At 39.4% G+C, this 27904-nt stretch overlaps 1 protein-coding gene and 1 pseudogene across 3 annotated transcripts in view; both read left to right on the forward strand.

The window, feature by feature from the left end:
• The window catches only part of GPBP1L1 (GC-rich promoter binding protein 1 like 1), a 61105-nt gene that overhangs the window by 25571 nt on the left and 7630 nt on the right, over positions 1-27904 (forward strand). For all 3 annotated transcript variants that reach the window (XM_045997436.1, XM_045997440.1, XM_045997430.1), the window contains exons 2-7: positions 1985-3010; positions 3578-3692; positions 7055-7184; positions 7532-7818; positions 19274-19346; positions 20565-20758. In XM_045997436.1, the coding sequence (XP_045853392.1) occupies positions 3633-3692; positions 7055-7184; positions 7532-7818; positions 19274-19346; positions 20565-20758 (744 nt within the window). In that variant the 5' untranslated portion in view covers positions 1985-3010; positions 3578-3632. The remainder of the gene's footprint in view (positions 1-1984; positions 3011-3577; positions 3693-7054; positions 7185-7531; positions 7819-19273; positions 19347-20564; positions 20759-27904) is intronic.
• LOC123936968 lies at positions 25986-27081 on the forward strand (annotated as a pseudogene).

Genomic DNA, 27904 nt, shown 5'->3' on the forward strand with positions numbered 1-27904 from the left:
GCTCTGTGCCTCTGCTGCCCATAGATCTTAACCTTGTTTGGCCCCACCTAATGGCTTTGGACAGAATCTCTTCGGGATGGAGGAGGAGAGTGGGTACTGCAAGAGAAGAGTCATTTTCTAAGTTTAATACAGTATGGTTACAGAACATAGACTGTTTTATTCTTTGGAACAGAGACTTTTAGCTAGTATAAAATCAGCTTTTATGACTTTTATATATGCTGAAGGAATATATGTACTCTGGATGATTGATAGGTATTTATATGTATGTATATGTATTCACCTTATAAATTGCAAATATTTTACTTAACTTTTTTAAAAGATTTTATTTATTTATTTGACAGACAGATCACAAGTAGGCAGAGAGGCAGACGGGACGGGGGGGTTGGTGGTAGAGAAGCAGGCTCCCCACCAAGCAGAGAGCCCAATGCGGGACTCGATCCCAGAACCCTGGGATCATGACCTGAGCCAAAGCCAGAGGCTGTAATGTACTGAGCTACCCAGATGCCCCTCTTTTACTTAACTTTTTATGTGCTTATTCTGTTAATTACCCTTTTAAGTATTACAAGTATATAGAAAGTATAGAGACCAGTGAACTTGTGGAGATTGGGGAGAGTGATGGTACCTGGAGAGAGCTCAGAAGCTATGCACACTTTTCTCACCTCACCCAATGTATCTCTTAAATCTGGCTGTTGATTAATATCCTTTATCATATTCTTTAATAAACTGGTAAATGTTTAAAAAGGTATAGACAGCAAGTAAATAGTCATGTATTTATCACTTACCTTCAGAAGTAATGCACTACAGGGATGCCTCGATGGCTCAGTTGGTTAAATGTCTGCCTTTGGCTCAGGTCATGATCCCAAGGTCCTGGGATTGAGTAAGGCATTGGGCTTCTTGCTCAGTGGGGAGCCTGCTTCTCCCTCTCCCTCTGCTGCTCCCTCTTCCTGTGCACGTATGCTCACTCTCTCTCATACTCTCTGACAAAATCTAAAAACCAAAATAAAACAAAAGAAAGAAGACATTACAGATGCAGTTGAAGCCACCCAATACCTCTTTTATTTCCTTTCCTTTCATTTCCCCACAGAGGTATTTACCGTCCAAATTTGGTATTTCTTATTCTTGTAAACTTGAGAAATATCCTCCAAACTAGACTTTACCAGTGTAGACCAGGATTGCCTACAGATGCAAGCCTCTTACATCAAAAAACTTTCTAGTTCATAGAAGAATGTTGGGAATTTGCCAAAGAAATATTTATGTCATCTCTTACAGCATATCTTAAGTCAGAGCCTAAGAGCTTAAGTCTGCATTGATAACTAGGTATCTGAAGAGGAAGGAATGCTATAACAAATGACTTGTTTTTAAAGATCTAGTTGTGAGACGCCTCCGTGGCTTAGTCTATGAAGCGTCTGCCTTTCGCCCAGGTCATGATCCCAAGGTCCTGGGATCAGGTACTGCATTGGGCTCCTTGCTCAGCAGGGAGCTGCCTTCTCTATCTCCCTCTGCCTGCCACACTCCCTACTTGTATCCTCACACTCCCTCTCTGTCAAAATAAATAAATAAATATTTAAAAAAAAAAGATCCAGCTATGGTGGTATTAGTTGATGACTATGGTAATAAGCAAGTTATATGTCTGTGTGATTACTTAGAGTAAGTTATTCCCGTGTATGAGAGAAAATGTAGATCTAACACATTCATTAATTTGCATTTCTGAATTACCTTTGGTAGCTAATAACAGATGAGGTTATATAAAACAAACTCAGTTCAGGTGACTTGTCTAAAACCCATTAAAAAGCCTTAAAATAATTACAGCTAATTATGTTGTCATTATAGATGGTGACACATTAAATTGATGTCTAAGTTGGTCTTAAAATTTTGATAAGTAGTACCTTTTATTGACTGATAATTTGTATCCCACTTTAGCAATTCTGTGTAACAATAATTTTGCTTCTTGTAATACTGTGCTATTTTGCTTTTTTATTTATAGTGATAGTTTACTGTGGCCTTTTAAATGACTGAATAATGATGGAAATGGATCCAAAATAATAAACGACTACTCTACTAAAGCAGTAGAAGACTCCTCGTATCACCTTCCAGCTCAATTCAGTCTTCAGGAAGAGGCGGAACAAGTCAAATAGAGAAGACTGAAGAGAAGAAGACCTCACTTTGGAACTGTTTACTCCTTGACTACTCCTTAACTTCTTTATTTCTACTTGTTTTAATTTTGCTGTGAATTTAAATAGTGAAAACCAAAGAAATAGAAGATACATTTGGGAGCTTTGTATAACCCAAGAAATTTGCCTTGAAAGCTGCTATTCTTTAAAGGAAAACGTATTAAGTTCCTGTCTGATTAAAAACAAACAAGATTTCCTATGTCCCTTAGATTTTGAAGAATAAAACAGATATAAATATATATCCACACACTTTTTAGCAGCTCTGTAGGAATAATGAGATTTATAAATTAAGGACTTTGTTATGTGGATGTTTTGCCACTGGAATTGACTGCTCAGAAGGTCTTTTATTGCTCTTTAATGTTATATTTTTGATCTGTGGCTTTGATGGCATTATTTGCCCACACATGAGTTTACCTCTTTCCAGTTATGACCTTGTTATGAACAGTGTTTGCACTCAATGTGCAAATGTCCATGTATTATCTATTTAAGCAGCATCATAGTGCCATCACTCAAGGAAGTTGAATGAGGTGAACATAGACATAGCTCTTTCCCCTTCCCCCCATTTTTTAAATGTAACTAATACTTTTTATGTTCCCCTTCCCCTTCCCCTTTCCCCTTCCCCTTTTTGGAAACGTGTCAGGAACTAGATAGTTTAGGATGAGCAATTGAGGGGACTTGAAAGAGTGATACAGACAGAGCCTGGCTTCCTTGTGCTTTATCACAAGGCGTGCTGCTGGCCAGCCTATTTAAGCACCCCTTTAACAAGAGAACCTCGTAGGAAATCCAGCTGGCAGACTCAAGGAGTTCGGGAAACAGGACCACAGAGGTTACACTCTGGGGTAAATATTCTCTTATGTCTAACTTCAGAAGAAGACTATGTATATGTATCTTGGAAAATAGCTACTGTTTTCTGGTGTATTTAATTTTGAAGAGCTTTAGTGGGGTAGTGGGAGACACCAGTGGATCTCCTGGGAAAACTGGTGCTAGTGGGTATTTGAGGGAATTAAAAGAATAAATCTTGAGGAATTGTATCTTCTCTGCTGCTTTTGCCACGAATTACCAGAGTACCTGAAGCATATTAATCTCTTCATAAGTATCAGTAGCTTTGAGTAGGTGTTTATTCTTAAGGTTCTTCTGTTAAAACTCAAGAATTCATTAGTCTTCATATAACCTTCCAGGTCTGTGTCATATTTTTCTGTTTAAGTGTTTTTCATAGTCATTATTCATAGACTGTTGCTTTTGTTTAGAACTTCTTTGAGGTTATGGAGCCAGATAAGTAGTCTTAGAGAGCCTCAGAGACAGCAGGTCTTTCTGTAAAGAGGGAATCTTAGAGTAATCACAGACTCTCTTGTACATTGGTATCAGGTCCCTGCAAGTATATCTGATTTGAGTTTTCTCATTTTCAGATCCTGGCCATGAGGTTGGATGCCTCACCTTGCTGAAAAGAGACACTGGACCTAAATGGCGCAGCATGACTTTGTTCCTGCTTGGCTAAATTTCTCAACACCACAGTCAGCTAAGGTACTGTTCTTCATTCCTGTAGTAACCTTCCAAATACCAGTTCTTTTTATCCCCAACTTATTGATGGCCTCTGTTTTACAGTCTAGATGTTTTTGTGTATTCGGTCTTGCCTGAGGGTTTAACGTATGTTTTCATAGACGTATTATATATCTTTTCATAGGATATAAATACACAGTTAAGTTACTGTGGACCCTGCCATTGCCAGGTATCTCCTCCTCCCCTTATTTCATTATATGCTAAGCTTTTCTCATGTGGCACACTTAAGACTTCCTGGATTAGGAGCGCCTAGGTGGCTTAGTTGGTTAAGTGTCTGTATTCATCTCAGGTCATGATCTTGGGTCCTGGGCTCGGGGCCTATGTAGGACTCCCTGCTTAGTGAGGAGTTTGCTTCTCCCTCTGCCTCTTCCTCCCCTCCCCCACCTTACTCATGCTTGTTCTCTCTCTCTCAAATAAATAAATAAAATCTTTATTTTAAAAAAGATTTCCTGGATTAACTACACTTTGGAACCAAAACATATCTGCTTATCTATTATTTAGGTGTAGAGGGGCGGAGGTAAATGCGAAATGGTTTTTTGGGGAAATGAACCTTTGGTGTAAATGTACATTTGTCTGTAGTAGTAGATGAGGAGGATGAAAAGGGAGAGACATTGACTACATGGATCTCAGATTAAATCCTAGCTATTCTGTTTTAGGGGTGATAATTTACTTAATGATTTCAGGGGAAACTGTATGTTACATTAGGAATAAAGACAAGTAAAAACAGCCAGCTCATATAGAGTGAAGTAGGCCCGAATGGATTAGTTGTACTCACAGTGCACAGAAGAACGGCCTCAATTATTGGGGCACCTGGGTGGTTCAGTCGGTTAAGTGTCTGCCTTTGGCTTGGGTCATGATCCCAGGGTCCTTGGATCAAGCCCCACATCTTGCTCCCTGCTCAGCGGGGAGCTTGCTTCTCCCACTGCCTCTTCTCCCCCTGCTGTGCTCTCTCTCTCTCTAATAAATAAATAAAATCTTAAATAAAAAAAAAGAACAGCCTCAATTATTGGTAAAGAAACCTTTGGGAAGCTAATAAGCTTAAAAATGCTTCCCATTTTGCCAACTAATAGAGGAGGGACACATTGCTGTGTAATCTCAAAAAAAAAAAGAAAAAGCCTGTCTTCCCTTATTTTTTAAAAAATTTATTTATTTTAGAGAAAGAACACAAGTGGGCAAGGGGCAGAGTGAGAGGGGGGAAAGAGAATCCCAAATAGACCCTACACTGAGCATGGAGCCAGATACAGGACTCAATCCCAGAACCTAAAGTTCATGACCCAAGCTGAAATCAAGAGTTACACACTTAACCGCCTAAGCCACCCAGGCGCCCTCCCTTGTTTTCTGTTTGTTTTGTTTTTAAGAATTAATTTATTTCATAGAGAGTGCCCCCACTTCAGAGTGGGGGTTGAGGCAAAGGTAGAAGGATAGAATCTCAAACACAGGCCTCTCTCTCATGACTGAGATCACCACCCAAGCCAAAATCAGGAGTCAGACTCCCAACTGACTGAGACCCTTGCCCTTTCCTTGTTTTTAAGATTTTATTTATTTATCTGACAGAGATCACAAGTAGACAGAGAGGCAGGCAGAGAGAGAGAGAGGGAAGCAGGCTCCCTGCTGAGCAGAGTCAGATGCAGGACTCGATCCCAGGACCCTGAGATCATGACCTGAGCTGAAGGCAGCGGCTTAACCCACTGAGCCACCCAGGCGCCCCCTTTTCCTTGTTTTTAAATGGGAATTTGGGGGCAGATGTTCCTGATCTATTTGGACCCACAACATTTTGCTCTAAACTTCATTTTGAGTTGTCCTTTGGAGATTCCCAAGATCTCTTAATTGACATAATCTGACCCAAAGCTTGGGTGATGGTGGGCCTGAGGGATTAGTTGTGGGACCCAGGAAAGCGTTATTATTTACAACGAATAATCTAGCACAGTGAAGTAGAGGAAAAAGGATTGGGAAATGAGATTTCACTATTTCCAATAAAGCTGCAGTAAACAAAGTTCTGCAGTGTTGGGATAAGGATAGACAGAAAGCAATGGAATAGAATAGAGAATTCAAAAATAGTTCTGTACATAGATTTTTTACTAAAGTGCCAAGGTAATTTAATGTGGAAGTGATACTCTTTTTAGCAAATGGTTCTAGAACTGGAGATAGATAGATACAAAGTGAGAACCTTGACTTCAGCCTTTACTTCATACCACACACAAATAAACCTGAAGCGGATCATAACCTAAATTAAAGAGTTAAAAACTATAAAACTAAGAAAATAGATGCAAAGATGTCTATGCCTCGACTTGTAGTTTTCCTCTGCACCTTTGTCAGTTATATCCATATTTTTCATACCTTTTAGGAGTTTTGGTCTCTTTTGAAATTAAAGAATGCTCTAAAAATAATAAAATTTTAAAATTTAGTAAAAAGAATGTTCTAGAATAAAATTATTTGGAATAGGGAGGTAAATGAAAGTTCGTCTAAAACTGCTTCCTTTTCATTGTATAACCTTAAAGACTTATTTTCCCTGACCTCTTTCCTCATGTGTAAATGAGTAAAATGAAGCTGATGCCAAATTATAATACTGTTATGATGGATATTAAGTAATTTTTAGAAGTAAGTGTTCGGTTTTTGTTTTTAAGATTTTATTTATTTATTGGATAGAGTGAGAGAGAGCACAAGTAGGCAGAGCAACAGGCATGGGCAAGGGGAAGCAGGCTCCCCGCTGAGCAGAGTGCCCAGTGCGCAACTCCATCCCAGGACCCCAAGATCATGACCTGAGCGGAAGGCAGAGGCTTAACCCACTGAGCCACCCAGGCACCCCATAGAAATAGGTGTTTTATAAAACTATAAAAACCATGTAGTTGTTACTCGCCAAAGTGCTGTGGTATTTAAACCATTTCTCTCCCCCCAGTTGCAGAATAATAAAGTTGTTTAGAATTTTTTTTAACCAAGCATGTTGCTTTTCCTTTCCTGTTATAAGATTAACCTCATATCATATGTGTAAAATTTGAGAGCTTATTTTATTTTTTTTTAAGATTTTATTTATTATTTATTTGACAGACAGAGATCACAAGTAGGCAGAGAGGCAGGCAGAGAGAGAGAGGAGGAAGCAGGCTCCCTGTTGAGGAGAGAGCCCAATGTGGGGCTTGATCCCAGGACCCTGAGATCATGACCTGAGCCAAAGGCAGAGGCTTTAACCCACTGAGCCACCCAGGCGCCCCTTGAGAGCTTATTTTAATGGATATTGACAGAGCTTTTTTTTTTTACCCTCTCTGATGCAAATAATTGAAGAAATTGTTATCTTCTTAATCTGTTTGCTTCTCTATATTTGATCATCTTAGTCACCTACAGCCACCTTCGAAAAACACGGAGAGCACCTACCCCGAGGAGACCGTAGGTTTGGAGTAAGCCGTCGTCGACATAATTCCTCTGATGGCTTTTTTAACAATGGACCTCTACGAACTGCAGGAGGTGAGCCATGCCCAGCTTCCATGACTATATTTAAGCTACTCAGTTAGGACAAGCCCACATAGAGGCTACATGTCCATGACCTTGATAGGCTGTTTTTTAAACACATTTCCCAGTTAGATCTTCAGTTGTCGTTATTCAGTTACATTGGCTTTCTAACATTCTTGTGTTCTCATGTGTCACTTACTCAATTGAAGATCTCATATAGAAATTACATTAAAAGGAAAAGATAATTTTGTGGACTTAATCTTTTATTTTTAAAAAAAGGTCCCCTGAAGGGCTTTTGGAAGTACTACAAATCAAATCAGGAAGCAAAAAATCTAATGTGTTATCTGTCCTTACTATTCTAGATTCCTGGCACCAGCCTTCCCTGTTTCGCCATGACTCTGTGGACTCTGGTGTCTCTAAGGGAGCATATGCTGGAATCACAGGGAACCTGTCTGGTTGGCATGGCTCTTCCCGAGGTCATGATGGCATGAGCCAGCGTAGTGGGGGTGGCACAGGGAACCATCGCCACTGGAATGGCAGCTTCCATTCCCGGAAAGGCTGTGCCTTTCAAGAAAAGCCACCTACAGAGATTAGGGAAGAAAAGAAAGAAGACAAGGTGGAAAAATTACAATTTGAAGAGGAAGACTTTGTAAGTATCAAGGTTTAAATGTGTGGTTAAAACCTAAACAAATAATGCCATAAATAGAAGACCTGTTAATAATGAGAAAGTTGAAGAAATTACTAAAAAGGAAGTCCCTAAGTTTAGATTTTTATTGCTTTTAGAGGGGAAAAAGTTGATTAGTATAAAGGTGATGACAAAAGTTCTTATGTAATTTTTAGCAAATCTTCATGTTTTTCATCTTTATGCTTTTGAAACCTCAGAAAATTCATTTCCTTTAAGTTTTATAAGGTTCAGCATTCATAATTCAGTGTTCAGGTTATGTAAAAATATGGTCTTCCATGTTGACTTTCTCTAACTACCATAAGAGGTTTTTTCCTCTTGACTTTCCTCTTACATAAAGTAGTTGTGATGTTACAAATATGCAGTTGGGAGTGCCTGTGTATACAGTAAAACTTTGCCATTGTGTATTGAATTATATGACTTTTGGCTTCTGAAAGTAGAGTTTTTAGTGCACCTTAAAAAAAGTTTTCTGTATTTTATTTATTTATTTATTTTAGATTTTATTTATTTGACAGAAAAAGACACAGCGAGAGAGGGAGCAGAAGTGGGGACTGGGAGAGGGAGAAGCAGGCTTTCCACTGAGCAGGGACCCCAGTATGGGCCTGATCCTAGGACCCTGAGATCATGATCTGAGCTGAAGGCCGGAGGCTTAACCCACTGAGCCACCCAGGCACCCCTCTAGTTACTTTTTAAAGTGGCACATTAAATTAGCCAATCACTTCTGGGATGGCCATTTTAATATATTAATGAAGCCAACTGAATAAGAGTCAAATTTAGTCATCAGCTCCTCTTTTCCAAAGTCTAGTAAATGTTCTGGAATCCTTTAAATGTTTGTTTTTTGTTTTTGTTTTTAAAGATTTTATTTATTTGCCAGAGACAAAGAGAGAGGGGGAACACAAGCAGGGGGAGTGGGAGAGGGAGAAGCAGGCTTCCCTCCGAGCAGGGAGCCCGATACAGGGCTTAATCCCAGGACCCTGGGATCGTGACCTGAGCCAAACAAAGGCAGACACTCAACAACTGAGCCACCCAGGCTTCCCTAAATGTTATTATTATTATTTTTAATATTTTATTTATTAGGCAGAGAGGCAGGCAGAGAGAGAGGAGGAAGCAGGCTTCCCTGCAAAGCAGAGAGCCCGATGCGGGGCTCAATCCCAGGACCCTGAGATCATGACCTGAGCCAAAGGCAGAGGCTTTAACCCACTGAGCCACCCAGGCGCCCCCCTAAATGTTATTTTTTAATGTGAATACCTAACCTCCAGGCACCTATCCTTCAGAACTTTATTTGTGGAAATGTTTATATTGCCCTGACATAATGAATATTGTCCAGAATGTTCCAAATACCAGTGGTCCAAAACTTACTATGACACTAAATTATAACTTCCATTATTCAGTAAACTTCGTACATTTAAGGAAGAGCAGTGGGAATAGTTAACAAAATCTCTGTTGCTCATCGTGCTTTCAGAACTTGGTTAAAATCCTCCATCAAACCAGCAACAACAAAAAAGTTTAATTATATTCCTAGGAGTTTTTTTTTGTATTTTATTCCACCTAAGGAAGTTAACCCACTGTAATGGTAATTTATATATGGTATGAATATTTATCTAAAAGTACATATTTTACATTGTGACCAGAGCCAGCTGAGCATAAAGTTTATTTGGGTCTCTCTATTAGTTTTGGTTTCTTACATTTTGGTAGAATTTTATTTGCTTATTTGCTGGAAATAAGAAGTAGTGTGGGGTAAAGTGAAAGTTGCTTTTTTTTTTTTAAGAGTTCCTTTTGAATAGGTTCTATACTACTGATTGGCAGAATTTGTTGATTTTTGTTTTGTTTTTTAAAGATTTTATTTATTTGACAGACAGAGATCACAAGTAGGCAGAGAGGTGGAGGGTTGGGGGGGGAGCAGGCTCCCTGTGGAGCAGAGAGCCTGATGTGGGGCTCAGTCCTAGAACCCTAAGATCATGACCTGAGCTGAAGGCAGAGGCTTTAACCCACTGAACCACCCAGGCACCTTTGATTGGCAGAATTTGATAAGAAGGCCTGTTATCAATTCTGTGGCATTCCCAGTGGGAAATAAATCAACAACAGGAAAAAAAAAAGTGTTAAAGTAGCACTATCTATGCCTGCTGAGTGATTTAAGTGGAAGTTTGCTGTCAGTCAAACCTGAGCCAGGTCAGTAAGGGCAAATTAATACTGCATTTATGTTTTAAAATATCTTAAGTGTACATAAAGGTATGTACATAAAAGGAAGAACATATATATAAAGGGAGAAACATAAAAATGTACATAAAGGAGAAGAGTAATCAAGTATGCACATCATCAAATTAAAGCTTCCCTAATCCTACTATCCTCACTACCCTTCCCCCACCCCAGAGGTGATCGCCATCTTGACTTCTGTACTTTATCATGTTTTTGGTAAACTTTCGCTACACGTATGTATCCATAAACACTCTACACTAATACCATTTTCCTTCTTTTTTTTTTTTTTTAGATTTTATTTACTTACCCGACAGATAGAGATCACAAGTAGGGAGCGAGGCAGGCAGAGAGAGAGAGAGAGGAGGAAGCAGGCTCCCTGCCAAGCAGAGAGCCCGACGCGGGGCTCGATCCCAGGACCCTGGGATCATGACCTGAGCGAAAGGCAGAGACCTTAACCCACTGAGCCACCCAGGCGCCCCCCATTTTCCTTCATTTTGATGTTCATATAGATAATATCATAGTTCTCTTTATAGTTGCTTAAAATTGTTTTGACATTTATCTGTATTTGATATGTTTAACACTAGACCGGTGGGTTCTCAACCAGGAGCAAATTTGCTCCCGTTGCCCATCCAGCACCCCCCTAACCAAAGGCACGTTTGGCAATATCTAGAGAAATTCTGGTTGTCACAACTGGAGATAGTGCTATGGACATCTAGTATGTAGAGATCAGGGCTGTTGCTAAACATCGTACAATGCACAGGACAGCCCCACCCAGGCACCCCTAAAATTTTTATTGAACTAAAATTTTTTATTGAAAGAACCTAGACTATGCAAAGTGATCTTGAGAAAGAATGGAATTGGAGGGCTTATACTCTAACTTGAAGACTTAGTACAAAGCTATAATAATCAAGGTGTTACATTATTATAAGGATAGACTAATAGTGGAGCAGAATAAAGAGCTCAGAAATAAACCTACATTATATAGTCATTTGATTTTCAACAGATACTAAAACAGACCAATAGAGAAAGAAATGTGTTTAACAAATGGTACTAGAATAACTGTGTGTATATAGAGTGAGAGGACAGATAGATAGATAGATAGATATCCCCTATCTCATAGCATACAAAAAAAAAAAAAGAATTCAAGAGGAATTACAGACCCAAATGTAAGGTCTAAAACTATAAAGCTTCTAGAAGAAAATTTGGGGGAATTTCTTTATGCCTTAGAGGGTAGGAGAAGATTTCTTTGGACAAAGAGAGCAATAACTTTACAGGAAAACGTTGATAAATTGGATTTCATCAAAATTTAGAACATCTTATCTCACAGACTCAAAGAAAATACAGAAAATATTTATAAAGCATATCTATGAAAAGGGACTTGTATCTGTAATATAAATAACTCCTATAACTCAGTAATAAAAAGACAACTCAATATATATTTTTCTTTCTCTCTTTGAGAGAGTAAGCAAGTTGGGGCCTGCAGAGGGAGAGTGAGAGAGAATCTTGGGCAGACTTCAGACCAGTGCTGAGCTGATGCAACTTGGGGCTCAATCTCACAACCCTGAGATCAGGACCTGAGCTAAAATGAAGAGTCAGACACTTAACCAACTGCGCCACCCAGGCACCCGTCTTTATTTTTTCCTTTTCTTTTCTTTTCTTTTTTTTTTAAGTTTATTTATTTAGGGGTGCCTGGGTGGCCTAGTCGCTTGAGCATGAGACTCTTGGTTATAGCTTGGGTTGTGACCTTAGGGTTGTGAGATTGAGCCCTGTGTTGGGCTCTTTGCTGAGTGAGGAATCTGCTTTGAACTGTCTCTCCCTCTCCCTCTGGGCCCCACCACTCTAACCCCAACGCAGGGCTCCTGCACACGAACTTTTCTCTTAAAAAAAAAAATCTTAAAGTTAATTTAAGTAATTTCTACACCCGATGTGAGGCTCAAACAACCCTCAGATCAAGTTGCATGCTCTTCCAGCTGAGCCAACCAGGTACCCCAACAACTCAATATTTTTAAAAAACGAGCAAGATTTGAACAGATTCTTCATAATGGAAGATACATAAATGGCCAGTAGTCACATGAACAAATTGATGAGTGTCATTAGTCACAAGGGAAATGTGGAAATTCAGATTACGAGATACTACTACCCATTCACCACAATGGCAAAAATTTGTAAGTCTGAAAACATTAAATTTGGTGACATTTGCAAGCATTTGGAACTCTCATACATAGTAGGAGCATGAAGTAGAAACCATTTTGGGGAAGGGTGTGGCAGATTTTTGGAAAACTAAACATAAACCTATCCTGTGACCCAGCACTTCTAGATGTTTACTCAAGAGAAACAAAGGTATATGGGCATTTATTATAATTTTATTCATAAAAGCCCCAAACTGAAAACAGTTTAAATATTTTTGACACAAAAATAGAAAACTTCCGGGGCGCCTGGGTGGCTCAGTGGGTTAAATAAGCCTCTGCCTTCTGTTCAGGTCATGATCCCAAGGTCCTGGGATCCAGCCCCGCTTCAGACTCTGCTCAGCGGGGAGCCTGCTTCCCCCTCTCTGCCTGCTTGTGATCTCTCTCTCTCTCTCTCTGTCAAATATATAAATAAAATCTTAAAAAGTAGAAAACTTGTGGTATAATCATGAAATGGACTACATGTATTCATTAATAAGGTATGACTAAGAAAACAACATAATGAATTGCAGAATGGTACATACTGCCTGATTTTGTTTATGTGCTCTCCTAGAATAAGCAAATAATCTGTGGTGGAAAAGAAAGTCACAGCAGTGATTGCCTGTGTGGAGTGGGGATTGTCTGGGAAAGGGCATGAGGGAACTTTACTGTTGCAGTAGGTAATTTTGTTTTTAGAGAGGTTGAGTTAAAAACATTTTTCAAAATTCATGGAATTGTATACTTAGTATATGACCATTGTATGTAAATTTTATTTCAAAATAGATTATCATCACCAAGCATGGTAGAAATAGATAAAATAAACCTCCTGATGTGATGCACTGAGGATGCAACCTCATCTCTTTAAATCCTTCCAGGAATGCATAGCCTGAATCTAACCATGAGAAAATATCACACAAACTCAACTTGGAGTTCTACTATAAAGAATTACAAAAGATTCTTCAAAAGAACTAGCCTCTACTTTTTGAAAATGTTGTCATGGCGGCGCCTGGGTGGCAAAGATGGTTAAGCATCTGCCTTTGATTCAGGTCATGATCTCCAGGTCCTGGAATTGAGCACTGCATTGGGCTCCGAGCTTGGTAGAAAGTCTGCTTCTGCCTCTCCTGGTTGTGCTCTGTGTCTCTCTCAAATAAATAAAATCTTTTAAAAAATAAAAATAAAAATTTTATCATGAAAGAAAAAATTCCAGATTAAAGAAAACTAAAGAGATAAGACAACTGAAGGAAGCCTGTGAGGAGGACCTTGCAAGGCTCAGTTGGTGGGACTCTTGACCTCAAGATCATGAGTTCAAGCCCCATGTTGGGCATGGAGCCTTCTCCAAAAAAAAAAGGCAACATAACAATACTTTGGACACTGGATGAGGGAAAAACTGTACATTTTAAAAATTCTGTTTTGCTATAAAACTAATCAGTGTTACAGTTTGAATAAGCGTAACAGATTAGATAGTATTTGTTGATCTTAATTGCCTAATTTTTACAATTACACTGTGATTATGTTAATGTGTTTTTAAAGAAATATGTATTTAAGGATGAATGGTTTAGGTTGCAAATGGTTCCGGAAAAAATATATTTAGGAGAATGTTGCCGTAAATGGTGTAAAATGTTGACATGAGAATCTAGACATCTGTGCAGGATGTACAAAAGTGGTTTTTTTGTTTTTATTTTTATTTTTTTTTTAGATTTTATTTATTTGACAGAACGTGAGAGGGCACAAGCAGGGGGAGGGACAGAAGGAGAGGGAGAAGCAGGCTCCCCTCTAAGCAGGATGCCAGATGCAGGACTTGATCCCAGGACCCTGGGATCATGATCTGAGCTGAAGATAAGATGTTTAACCAACTGAGTTACCCAGGCACCCCAGAGTGAAATTATTTCTGGGGCACCTGGGTGGCTCAGAAGGGTCTGGCTGGATCAGTGAAGAGAGAAACCACACAATAATTTGAACGAAGGTACAGGATTGGGGTAATGAGCGGTTGGCTAGTAATAAAGAGAACACTAAAGAATATGAAGTAGGGGGCGCCTGGGTGGCTCAGTGGTTTGAGCCTCTGCCTTCCGCTCGGGTCATGATCTCAGGGTCCTGGGATCGAGTCCCGCATTGGGCTCTCTGCTCAGTGGGGAGCCTGTTTCTCCCTCTCTCGCTGCCTGCTTCTCTGCCTACTTGTGACCTCTCTCTCTGTCAAATAAATAAATAAAATATTTTTAAAAAAATATATGAAGTAGCCAGTATAAGGGACAGCTAATAACCCTAGGGCTAAGCTAGAGTGCCCAAGGGAGAGTCTCCCTCTTCCCCCATCACCACCAGACTTTGTTAAAAAGGGGTTAATTGGTGCTTACTGAGTGACAGAACAGTTGCTCAGGTGCTTTCAGGGAACATGCTGAAATCTGCCCTCTTGAGTACCTGGTAGAGATGTTCAGATATCACTCTGCTACAAAACCACTCAAGTCAAAGCTCACGTGGACTTTAGAACCTGGCTTAGCAGGAGCTGGGTGCCGCAGGAGCCTGCTGAGTAAGCGCACTGGAACAAGAAGCAGAAATCTTTCTCTTGCTCTCTACTGACAAAAAAGTTAACTTTCCCTAGCAAGGGAAAAAATGTTAAGTGCCCAGACACATTTATACTGAGCAGGCAAAAAGGATGACTTTGGAACTAAGAAGCGATAAGTTGGTAAATGGCACTGAGTACTATCATTGTTTATATTAACCAGCCCGTGTATTCCCCTTCTAGAATGTAGCCCCTCACTGAACACAAAACAGTTGGAAATAGGATCCAGATTGAGCTGTGGAGGTGGAAACAGTAGAGACAAAGGAAAGTGAAGGTTGAGATAAAAGGGAGGGAGGAATGTAGCCAGGGCATGAAAGAATCCAAGCCACCATATTTTTTAACACTTTGTGAAAACAACACAACAGAGGGCTCTAAAGCTTGATGTCAGAAAAGCTGTCTTGACCCACATTTACAAAAACTAATCATATGTAAATGAACATAAAGGATCAAGAGGGGCGCCTGGGTGGCTCAGTGGGTTAAGCCTCTGCCTTCAGCTCAGATCATGATCCCAGGGTTCTGGGATCGAGCCCCGCATTGGGCTCTCTGCTCGGCATGAAGCCTGCTTCCTCCTCTCTGCCTGCCTCTCTGCCTACTTGTGATCTCTCTCTGTCAAATAAATAAAATATTTTTTTAAAAAAAGGATCAAGAGAATAAGGAGCAGAGTAACATCCTTACAGTGCAGAGTACACCTGTACAGCATGTCCACAAAACAGATAAGAATCTTTTAAAATTTACTCTTAACTACAGTGTTACTGTACTGTTTTAAAATTTAAATGATACTAAGAAAATGGTATAAGAACAACCTAAACCAGAAAAAAGTGCTAGAAATCAGGAAAGAAGTAATGAAAAATTTGATGGGGCGCCTGGGTGACTCAGTTGGTTAAGCTGCTGCCTTCAGCTCAGGTTATGATCCTGGAGTCCCACAATGGGCTCCCTGCTTGGCGGGGAGTCTGCTTCTCCCTTTGACCTCCCCTCTTTCTCTCTCTCTCAAAGAAATAATAAGTAAAATCTTTTTTTAAAAAAGTAATGAAAATTTTGAGAAAAGGGAGACTAAACAAGGAACACAACAGAATAATCAGTGTTTTTCAAGAATTACAAGAGGAAAACAAGAATTACAAGAGGACAAAGTTTTTTTAAAGATTTTATTTATTAGGGAGAGAATAAGAGGGATTTGGGGAGAATAGAGGGAGAGGGACAACAGACTCTGCTGAGCGCAGAGCTCAGTGTGGGGCTCAGTCCCATGACCATGAGATCATGACCTGAGCCAAAATCAAGAGTCGGACCCATTTAACCAATTGAGCTACCCTGGCACCCCAGAAGAGGAAATTTTTAAGTGAGGGAGGCACAGCCAATTAAGTGATCGACTTTGTTTCAGCTCAGTTCATGGTCTCAGAGTCCTGGGATTAAGCCCCAAGTGAGGCTCTACACTCAGCAGGGAGTCTGTTTGGGATTCTGTCTCCCTCTCCTCCTACCCCTCTCCACCCTGTGCATGTGTGTCTTCTTTCTTTCTCTTTCTCAAATCTTTTTTTCTTTAAGTTAGAATTGAGGGGCTCATGGAGGGCTCATGACTCGATCTCAGGGTCGTGAGTTCAAGCCCCACATTGAGGGTACAGTTTACTTAATTTTTTAATGCTTCATTATTTTTAAAAATAATAAAAGAATGAGAAATGATACGGATTTGGTCAAAAAACATCTATATATGTGTGTATATATACACGTGTGTGTGTGTGTGTGTGTGTGTGTATAAAGATCCTGTACACACACATACCAGGAAAAAAAAAAGCTTAAAGGCTAAAAATTATAATTCAAGAATGATTTCTTGAAATACAGTAAGATTTGAGCTGCGAATTGAAAGGACAGCCAGAACAGCGAGCACCTAAGTACACTTATAAAATGCTAGACTCAAGTGAAAAAGAAAAATACCCCTTGAACATCAAGTCCCAGTGACATAGAAAGAAAAATCAGACTTTGACAAGGTTTTATAATAGAAGTCAGTGGGGCGCCTGGGTAATCTTAAAAAAAAAAAAAAAAAGTCAATGGAATAACAATTACAGTAGTCAAAATGTTAGCCAGTAATTATATACCTTACCACCCTGCCTTGCCAAAATAAACATGTATAGAGGGGTTCTTTTTTTTTTATATAAGATTTTATTTATTTATTTGACAGACATAGATGACAAGTAGGCAGAGAGAGAGAGGAGGAAGCAGGCTCCCTGCTAAGCAGAAATCCCAATGCGGGGCTCAATCCCAGGACCCTGGGATTATGACCTGAGCCGAAAGCAGAGTCTTTAACCCACTGAGTCACCCAGGCGCCCCTAGAGGGGTTCTGTAGTCTCTACAACCAGCTACCAATTTATAGGAAATATAAGAGGTGTAACGTTTAACCTGTAGGTTAAGAGAAGTGAGAGATTTTTTTTGGAGACAAAACTATCATTTTGAGGGACATACACTTGGATGGTAAAAGTAAAGAGGTGATCACCATAAGTGAGGATAATGGTTATTTTTAGAGGGGGAGAGGTTTGTTGTTTGAGTCTTTGTTGATTTTTTTATTTAGTTTTTTTGAATGAAGCTTATAAAATGTTTCTGGTTTGGCTGGTAATGTTCTGTTGATGAAACTGAGTGAATTCAGTGGTGATTACAAGAACTTTTGCCCATTTGTTTTATGCAGTTTTTTGTATGTGTATATTTTACTATTTTTAAAAATCAGCGGAAAGAAACAAAAGATACCATATAAACAGGGGCAGTACTCTGAAAACCCTGAATAGAATGTGACTAAGAACACGAACCTATTAAAATGGGAAAATAACAGCTTTTATCCATGGGGACTCCCTCTACCTGTACTTTTCCATCCAGAGGAGTGTAATTATCTGTCCTTCTTATTTTGTCACTAATTTTTTCCATTTATATGGTGAGTTGGTTCTTCAGTATGTTTCTGTGCTTGTTCTATGATTGTGGTTCTCGCCTTGATGGATTGAAAATACATACCTGCTGGGGCCCCATCCGTAGACATTTTGATTCAGAAGCTCAGTGGAATCTGGGCATCTTCTGTTATTTGATATTCTATGGGTAATTTTGCCAGAAAAGCCATTTTCCTACTCTGTTAGCATATTGTAAAGTTTAGGCTTGGATACCAGTGTCATACTTACACCTCCTTACGTTAGTTGTTAAGTGTTACTGCTCTTAACATTTTTCCATCCTTCCCCTCATCTCTTTCTCTATTCCTGTTACCTTCATTATTCTCCTGAACTGTGGAATTGGTCTCCTCTAATGGTCTCCTAGTTGATGCTTAAGCCTCCAAATACCTCCTTTAAGCTGCTACCAGACTGTTGTAAACTTAATGATTATGGATATGTTTACTGCATGAGAGATGGATCTTCAATACCTACAGAATAAAATTAAGTCTCCCTAAAAAATCTGGCTACTTTGCCTACTTTGCCAGATATCTCTTGCACCACAGAAAGTTCCCCTCCTTCCCTAGTACTAATCATTCTAAACTATTTGCAGATCTCTGAATATTCTATTATTTTTCCCGCTTTCCTGTCTGGTTGTTCATTGAGCATCCTATTCCTGGAATCACCCATTTTCCAGCTTTGGAATTCATCTTTAAGGATTCTTCGTAGTCATTGAACCTCTAATGAAACCTCTTCTTTTTTTTTTTTTTTTTTTTTTTTTTTTTTTTTTTTTTTTTTTTAATTTATTCGCCAGAGAGAGATCACAAGTAGATAGATAGGCAGGCAGAGAGAGAGAGAGGGAAGCAGGCCCCCGCCAAGCAGAGAGCCCGATGCGGGACTCGATCCCAGGACCCCGAGATCATGACCTGAGCCGAAGGCAGCGGCTTAACCCACTGAGCCACCCAGGCGCCCCAATGAAACCTCTTCTGATAGCACTTCTCTTTCAAGTGGAACTGACTATTCCTTCTTCCTTAATATAAATTTTTATCATAGACCTGGTAACCTTTTATTATGCTTATTTATCTACAAGTATATATCTTTATAGTGGGACTGTGACCCTTGTGGGCATGGAGGGGGCTCTTCTTAATTGTCTTAATTGCCTTTGTGTTCCTAGCAAAATCCCTGGCACATGGTCTGCCTCTGCCCTAAAGCAGTTTTAGGAAAGCTATGCATACTAGACATTTCACTGACCAGATTGTCCTTAAATCTGAGAAAAGTGATCTGTATTCTTGTCCATTCAGTTTTCTGTGCCTCCTTATATGCCGTTCATACCCTATTGGAAGATAAGAACTTGCACATTTTGTCTATTTAGTTAGAAATATTTTTTTAGTCTCTTACGTTAAAGGAAATGAAACCCAAGATAGCCTGAGACTAACATAAGATCTGTGGATTTAGCATTTCAGTATCTTCTGCTTACCTGTCGATTCTGAATATAGCGTTAAGTAAGTGCTGCTGATACATAATTATCGGATAGGTTCCATGATGATGGCTACTTTATGAAAAGTGCCAAAATGATTAGCTTTCTTTGTCAACCATTAATATCCCTTTTTTCCTAGCCTTCTTTGAATCCAGAAGCTGGCAAACAGAATCAGCCATGCAGACCTATTGGGACCCCTTCTGGAGTGTGGGGTAGGTAGATTTTGCCATTTTAAAGGCACAACTTTACATTTTTCTTAGCATGGAGAGGAGCAAAAATTCTTTATCTCTTTTTTGTTTCTTTCTTTTTTTTTTCTCATCTCATCTATTTGCACATGGTAACTAACACTTATTATCTCTTACTATGCCCACCCAAATACCATTGAAATGTAATGGTCTTAGAGTCATGATAAGATAATTGAGAGCCTATAAAGCACTAAATTTGAAAACAGATTTTAAGCAGAGGGAGAATTATCTAAAGCTTATGAGAAGTAATGTTTAATTAATATCACTAATTCATTTATAACAACTAAAGTGAATTTTTTTTGTTATAATTGTTTCTAAGCATTCTTTCATATTAGTAGATAGTCTTCTAAAGTGTTGTCTGAAAAGGCTGTATAATACCACATTCTGTGGACAATTTTGTTCAACTAGGTTCCAGTTGTTGAGGGTTTTTTTTTTGTTGTTTAAGGGGATTGAGGGGTAGGTTCGGCAGTTAATGAATGGGGCTTGTTGTAGAGAGCAAGGTGAAAACAAATACATACGATTATGTGTAAATGTTGAGAATAACTAGGCTTATAAAAAATGAAGAGACAAATCAGTGTATTTCATACCAGACCTGATCTGTAGTTTTGGAATCGTTGGCATTTACAAATGAGATTCTCCTCATCCCTACCTTAGACCTATTTAGACCTGTTTAGTAGTTGGGCATCTTATTGGGATGGCTTCAGTATATCTGAATACTGGTTTTGAATCTTGAATTAAGGATTAAAGGCGCTTATTGTGCCGTTTCCCCTTTAATAGTGTAAAGGTTTGCACCACTTTGCCTCATCAGAAGGTCCCAGGGTAGCCTCCCCCCCTCCCCCCCCCCACTTCCGCATTTCTCCATTCCCATGCTGACAGGAACTGTCACACTTGGATATATTCATGTTTGGTGTGTGCCTGAGTGATCACACAAGACAAGTTATGCCCCTGAAGGATTACTAACACCTTTGGTTGTTGTGGTTGATCTATGAATTTAGCTTCATATGCTTCCTTTTTTCTGTAATTCCCAAGTAGTGTCATTTTTTAGAATATCTGTTAAGTGCACACCAGGAAATGTTTGTCCCTCAGTTTCAACAGCCACTTCTTTGTTGAAAGTGAGGACTTCATGTATACTGTGCTTAACCATTATTTGACGTTCTTTTGTCTCTTCACTATTGTATTTCACAGAAAACCCACCTAGTGCCAAGCAACCCTCCAAAATGCTAGTCATCAAAAAAGTTTCCAAAGAAGATCCTTCTGCTGCCTTCTCTGCTGCATTCACCTCACCAGGATCTCACCATGCAAATGGGAACAAATCATCAACCATGGTTCCAAGTGTTTATAAGAACCTGGTTCCTAAGCCTGCACCACCTCCTTCGAAGGTATGATTTGGAATCAGTGTAAGAACCCTATATAGCAGAGGTTTGGGAATAAATCAGGGAAAAAATTAGTAAATTTATTTTTTCCCATTGAATCATTCATCAGATACTCATTCAGTGCCTAATATATGTATAGTATTTTACTCTGTCTCCAAACTCTCTACTTCTTCTAACTGGATTTTTAGTAGGCTTCTCATACTCATTCACTTCATCTCATAAACCTTCTGATTTGCTGTTTCCATTAATAGCATCAACATCCCTCTGATCACTTCGTTGATTATCAGAATGGATTCTTTCCTACTCCTCCTCATCACTCATTCTTTTTTTTTTTTTTTTTTTAATTTATTTATTTGACAGAGAGAGAGAGTGATCACAAGTAGACAGAGAGGCAGGCAGAGAGAGAGAGAGAGGGAAGCAGGCTCCATGCCGAGCAGAGAGCCCGATGTGGGACTCGATCCCAGGACCCTGAGATCATGACCTGAGCCGAAGGCAGCGGCTTAACCCACTGAGCCACCCAGGCGCCCCTCATCACTCATTCTTGTGTACCAAGCAATTATAAATTCCCTGTCACTTATTCCCTCTATGATGTCCTATGCCCTTGCCACCTCCCATGTACTATTGTAGTGCACCCTTCTGTTTTCTCATCTCTCTATATTCATCTTGCACCAAACTGTCAAAATGATCATCCTAAAACCGTTTGAATATATGACATCCTTTCCTCAGTCACTTCAGCAGTCCCATACCATCTATAGCAGGGTTTGGTAAACGTCTATAAAGAGTCAGATAATAATTTAGGCTTTGCTGGTCTCCTATGACATGCAGTCTTTGTTACATTTACCTTTCTTTTTTTTCCTTCTGTCTGTTTCTTGTTTGTCTTACAACGCCTGAAAAGTGTAAAAATTATATTAATAGCTCATGGGCCATAAAGAAACAGGCCTCTGGCCCATGGTGTACCAACCCCAATCTTATAATACAGTGTCTGAATTCCTTAGCAGGGGCATGTATAATTCTTTATAGCCTAAGCCTAATCCATCTTTTATATTTCACTACCCCTTCTTTCTCTTACCTAGAAAATTATTCATCCTTCAAATTCATGTCATCTGCTGTGGGAATCCTTTTTTTTTTTAAGATTTTATTTATTTATTTGACAGAGAGATCACAAACAGGCAGAGCAGCAGGCTCCATGCCGAGCAGATCCCAATGCAGGGCTTGATCCCAGGACCCTGAGACCATGACCTGAGCCGAAGGCAGAGGCCCAACCCACTGGGCCACCCAGGCGCCCCTGGGAATCCTTTTCTATCGCACATATCTAAAGATCTCATTAATCTTTATATCTCTGATTGAATAGCACTCTGTCTCTTATCACAATATCTATAACACTTAATTACATCACTTTATTTCCTCACAAAAGCACATAACAATTGCTTTAATGAATTCTAGCCACTATACAGAAGTAATGAGAATTGACTTCATTATTGAGAGGAAAACCCGTGAGCATTTATTCATTTTCCTTTGTGTGTAAGCACTGTGTTTGGTGGTTCTGAGCAATACAGAGAAGTACACACTGTTCGTGGCTATCCATGAGCTGAAAGTCTAATTGGGATAATAAGATAAAACAACATGAACAGTCATGTGATATATATGAAATAAAATAGTGACAGATGCTGATAACAGATTTTAAACAGACTTGGAAGAACTAAATGAATTAAACACTCGTTAATTCAGAGGAATTCAGTTAAATTCAGAGGAGCATGATCAGTTCAGATTATGACCATCAAGGAAAATTTTGCTGAAAACTTGTCATTTGAACTGATCTTTGAAGGATGGGCCAGATTTGGATAGGCAGAAAAAGGTCTTGAGAGTTTTGCACATCATAAGAGAAGTAGTGGTTAAATACAAGTTCTGAAACCAGAAAACACTGCAGTAGTTGAGGGATAGCAAATGATTATAAATACTCCTGGGAGCACTAGGAAAATAACCAGACTAGGGGTCCTTATCCTAGTGGTAATGAATGAAGCTTTCAGGGTAGATAACATCTCTAAGGAAAAAGAGTAGAAGAGTAAAGAATGGGAAAATAAAACTTAGAGGAATATTTAGTAATTTATAAATATTAGGAAAATAACGATATGGTCAGTAAGACTAAGAAACTATAATTCAGACATCGAAAAAATAATACACTGTCACAAAAATCTGGTTAGATGACTTTAAGTTTGAAACTGGGGTTGTCGGCACTTGACAATTGCTGCTGACAAGTTGAGGAAAATAAATGAAAAAGAGGTTTTGACCTTAGCATTTGGAAAGGTTTAGGTCACCTTTGAGTTGAGGTTTAGGAGAGTAGTGTAAAATTTCAGGGCCTCTGGAATTAATGTGGGTAAAAGTGGGGCACCTGGGTGGCTCAGTGGGTTAAAAAGCCTCTGCCTTTGGCTCAGGTCATCATCTCAGGGTCCTGGGATCAAGCCCCGCATCAGACTCTGCTTGGCTGGGAGTCTGTTTCCCCCTCTCTTTCTGCCTGCCTCTCTGCCTGTCAAGTAAATTAATAACAAATCTTAAAAAATATATAAAATTAAAAAAAGAATCATGGTCTAGGAAGAAATGAATAGGAATAAAACTGATTGGCAAGTGGAATTCTCTTTGAAAGGGTTTAAGACACTTGTTTGTCTGATGTAGAAGGGAAAGAATGTACATTAAAGTCCAAGAGAGCAACTACTACATAGGAAACAGTATAGCGTGGAAATTAACATCAGGGCTTTGGAATAGATAGAGTCCACTTTGCACCTTCTTTGTGATACGACCATGGGCAAGTTTCTTAAGTTTTAAGTCTCAGTTTTGGGGCGCCTGGGTGGCTCAGTGGGTTAAAGCCTCTGCCTTCAGCTCAGGTCATGATCCCAGGGTCCTGGGATCGAGCCCCGCATCGGGCTCTCTGCTCAGCAGGGAGCCTGCTTCCTCCCTTCTCACTCTCTGCCTGTCTCTCTGCCTACTTGTGATCTGTCTGTCAAAATAAATAAATAAAATCTTTAAGAAAAAAAAAAGTTTTAAGTCTCAGTTTTATCATCTATAAAATGGGGTAGTAATACCTATCTTTTAAGGGTTTTGTGAGATGTAAATGAGGTTTTATTAGGTATTTAAAACTGTCATATAGTAAGTGCTAACAAAATATAGCTATTATTATCAACACACTTTATGTGTGTTCCATTCCTTAAGACGTTTTATAAGTTACTTCATTTGAAATGTCTGCAAGCCTTCTGTTAAACTATAGAGAGTATAAAAATGAATTAAAACAATATCATATTCTCTAACACTTAAGATAGCTTTTGAGTGTGAAGAAATGGCAAGGACAAAAGTCAGGACCCAGAGCTTAAGATTAGTTTAGCTCTGTTGTATAGGACTATCATAAGTCAAGGATAGAATGAAAATCAGAAAACTAAGCTAAAGGCTATTAATGTCCTTGCAGAAGGTCATGAAGCCTGAACTGGGGTGATGAAAGTGGGCAGAGATGGGAGATGGCATACAGTGGAAAGGAAATAGGACACTGTGCATTCTTCTCTGGAAAACCAGGATAACTACGGAGCCATTCATTGGAGTTAAGAGAGAGAGATCCGTTTTCAGGAAAAGTTGTTGAGAGGTTCTGGGTGTGTGAAATGTGAGGTATTAGAGGAGGGAAGAGGTGAGATGACTGGGAAGCAGACGTGGATTTATCGAGTCATTTTCTCTAGGCATTCAGTGGTTACTACACATTGAGTATCTGTGTACTAAAAACTGTCACTAGAGGCATAAAATAATCTTAAAGAGTTTGTTATCTAGTAAAGAGACATATAAAAAATATCTGCCTGGAGTTCTCTGCCTAGAGAGGGTCCTCAGACTCTTCATAGATAAGGTCATATTTGAACTGGGTTTTGGTTTTTTGGGGGTTTTTTTTGTTAAGATTTTATTTATTTATCTGACAGAGAGATCACAAGTAGGCAGAGAGAGAGGAGGAAGCAGGCCCCCTGCGGAGCAGAGAGCCTGATGCGGGGGCTCGATCCCAGAATCCTGAGATCATGACCTGAGCCGAAGGCAGTGGCTTAATCCACTGAGCCACCCAGGCGCCCCTGAACTGGGTTTTGAAATGGAAAAGGAAAGAATGGCCATTTGTTTGTATCTTTCTATGTTCCAAGACCTTTATCAGGCCTTTTACATGTATTCTGTAACGCTTATCCTCTAATCCTAGGATGCAGAAAATTATGTAATATAAGGTTCCATAGTTAGTGAAGTGATGGAGTCAGGACTCTTAAACCAGGCTTGTCTGACTTCAGTCCAGGGCTCTTTCTGGTGCTTCAAATTGCCTCCCATCCTGAAGGACTAAAAAAGAGAGAGGAAGTTGAGAATTCAGGTTTTAGAGTCAGACTTCATGCCACTCTTTAAGGCTGTGATTTTTAGCAAGTTATTTAATTTTGCTAAACTTGTTTCCTTAAAAATAAACTGGAGCTAATTATATCTGTCACATAATTGTGGTAAAAGAATAAAATTAAAAGTTTTAAAAGTACTTGAAATATAATATTGACACATCCTAAGTAGTCAGTAAATAGTTTAAAAACAGTAGGAGGGCCAACTCAGTCAGTTGAGCATCTGCCTTTGGCTCCATTCGTGGTCTCGGTCCTGGAATCAATTCCCTTGTCAGGCTCTCTACTCTGTGGGGAATCTGCTTCTCTCTCTCCCTCTGCCCTTTCTCCACGTATGTTCTCTCTCCCTCTCTCTCAAATAAGTAAATTTTAAAATCTTAAAATAAATGAATAAATAATAAAAACAGTAAGAGTACAGGGTGCCTGACTGGCTCAGTCCACGGTGCATGTGACTTGATTTTGGGGTCGTGAGTTCGAGCCACATGGCATAGGGATTACTTTAAAAAAAAACAAAACAAAACAGTAGGAGTTTGTTAGGGAGCAAGTAGATGGGGCTTTCCAGCAGAGGAACCCTTATTACCTAAAAAAGAAAGAAAGGTAAAACGTGCCATGTTTGGGAAAAGACAAATGCTTAAATATGGCTGGTAGTAGGGAATTGGTTGCAGGGGAGGGGCGGGATAGGGGAGTATTAATTAAGACAGTCCAGTCATGGAGGTTTTTCTTTTTTTTCCTTCAAGATTTTATTTATTAATTTGAGAGAGAGCAGTGAGAGTGAGAGAGCACAAATGGTGGGGGATGAGAGGGGTGGTGCTCCCCCACACTGGCCTTGGCCTTCTTACCATCTATAAAAAATGATGAAAGAAACCACTTACTATGATGTTTTGAGAGTCAAACCCAGTGCCACCCAAGAAAAATTGAAAAAAGCCTTATAGGAAACTGGCCTTGAAGTACCACCCTGATAACAATCCAAATGAAGGAGTGATGTTTAAACAGATTTCTCAAGCTTACAAAGTAGTCTCTGGTGCAAAAAAGAAAGGAAATTACATGATAAAGAAGGCTAACAGGCAGTTAAAGAAGGTGGAGCTGGTGGTGGTTTGGGCTCCCCCATAAATCTCTTTGATTCGTTTTTTTGGAGGAGGAGGAAGGATGCCCAGAGAAAGGAGAGGTAAAAATGTTGTGCATCAGTAATCTTAGAAGATATATATTATATAACGGTGCAACAAGACAACTAGCTCTGCAGAAGGACATGATTTGCGATAAATGTGAAGGCTGAGGTAGTAAGAAAGGAGCAGTCGAATGTCCCAATTGCCGAGTTACTGGAATGCAAATTAGAATTCATCAGATAGGACCTGGAATGGTTCAACAAATTCAGTCTGTGTGAAGTGCCAGGGCCATGGGGAATGTGTCAGTCCTAAAGATGACTCTAAAAGCTGCAATGGAAGGAAGATAGTTTGAGAGAAGATTCTAGAAGATAATATTGACAAAGGCATGAAAGATGGCCAAAAGATACATTCCATGGTGAAAGAGGCCAAGAACCAGGACTGGAACCAGGAGAAAATATCCTTGTTTTAGATCAGAAGGACCATGCTGTTTTTACTTGGTGAGGAGAGGACCTTTTCATTTGTGGACATACAGCTGGTTGAAGCACTGTGTGGCTTTCAAAAGCCAGTATCTACTCTTGACAACCAGACCATTGTCATCACCTCTTACTCAGGTCAAATTGTCAAACATGGATATCAAGTGTGTGCTAAACGAAGGCATGCCAATTTATCATAGACCATATGAGAAGGGTCACCTAATCATCGAATTTAAGGTGAACTTCCCTGAGTATGGGTAATAGCAATCTCTCATTCTCCAGAAACAGGTGTTGTTTTTTGTTTTTTTTTTTAAATAGCTGGCCTTGGAATATAATACAACAAGATACTTGATTATTTATTGAAAGACCTATTTTATTAAAATAGGGATAGAGATTATGGGGTGCCTGGGTGGCTCAGTGGGTTAAAGCCTCTGCCTTCGGCTCAGGTCATGATCCCAGCTTCCTGGGATCGAGCGCCCCTTTCTGCTCAGCAGGGAGCCTGCTTCCCCCTCTCTCTCTGCCTGCCTCTCTGCCTACTTGTGATCTGTCAAATAAATAAATAAAATCTTTTTTAAAAAATAGGGATAGAGATGAGTATTGGCAGAGAATTGAATAGTAAGTAATAATGAGCAGTGTAAGACAGCAAATACTGACTTGTGCAGAAAAGCTTGGCAATAAGAGGATGATAGTGTAAAAGAAAATAAATGTTTGGGTTTTTTTCCCCTAGGTTCAGTAAGGTGGCTTAGCATGTTCATAGGTAAAGGGGAGGACCTTACTGGAAGGAAGGAAGAAATAATTGATAATTCTGAAAGGAAAGAGAATGAACACATGTAGAATGATGGAAAGGGGGTAGGAAGCTATTGAACTTGAGGTGCAAAAGGAGAGAGTTGGGGAAAGTTTGGATCTAGTGACTTCTGATTTCTTAGTCCAATATGAGAAGGCAAGATCATTTGAGGTGGAGGGAGTTGGGATTGATTTGGAGTTTGAAGGAAAGAAGAGGACATTTAAAAACCCGTGTTTGATAGGTGGTTCACTTTGGTGGATTTGTATGTATAAAATTCCTCTAATAAAAGAAGACATGAGGCATAGGTTTTCTCCATTAAGCAGCCAGCTATATAACGTAGTGTTGTTTGAGTTATTGAAAATTAAGATTGAATTGGAATAAAGTTGGGCAGAAATGTAGGTATCCTATTG

This window comes from Meles meles, chromosome 1 (genome assembly GCF_922984935.1).
Source record: "Meles meles chromosome 1, mMelMel3.1 paternal haplotype, whole genome shotgun sequence".
In the NCBI taxonomy this organism is placed as follows: domain Eukaryota; kingdom Metazoa; phylum Chordata; class Mammalia; order Carnivora; family Mustelidae; genus Meles; species Meles meles.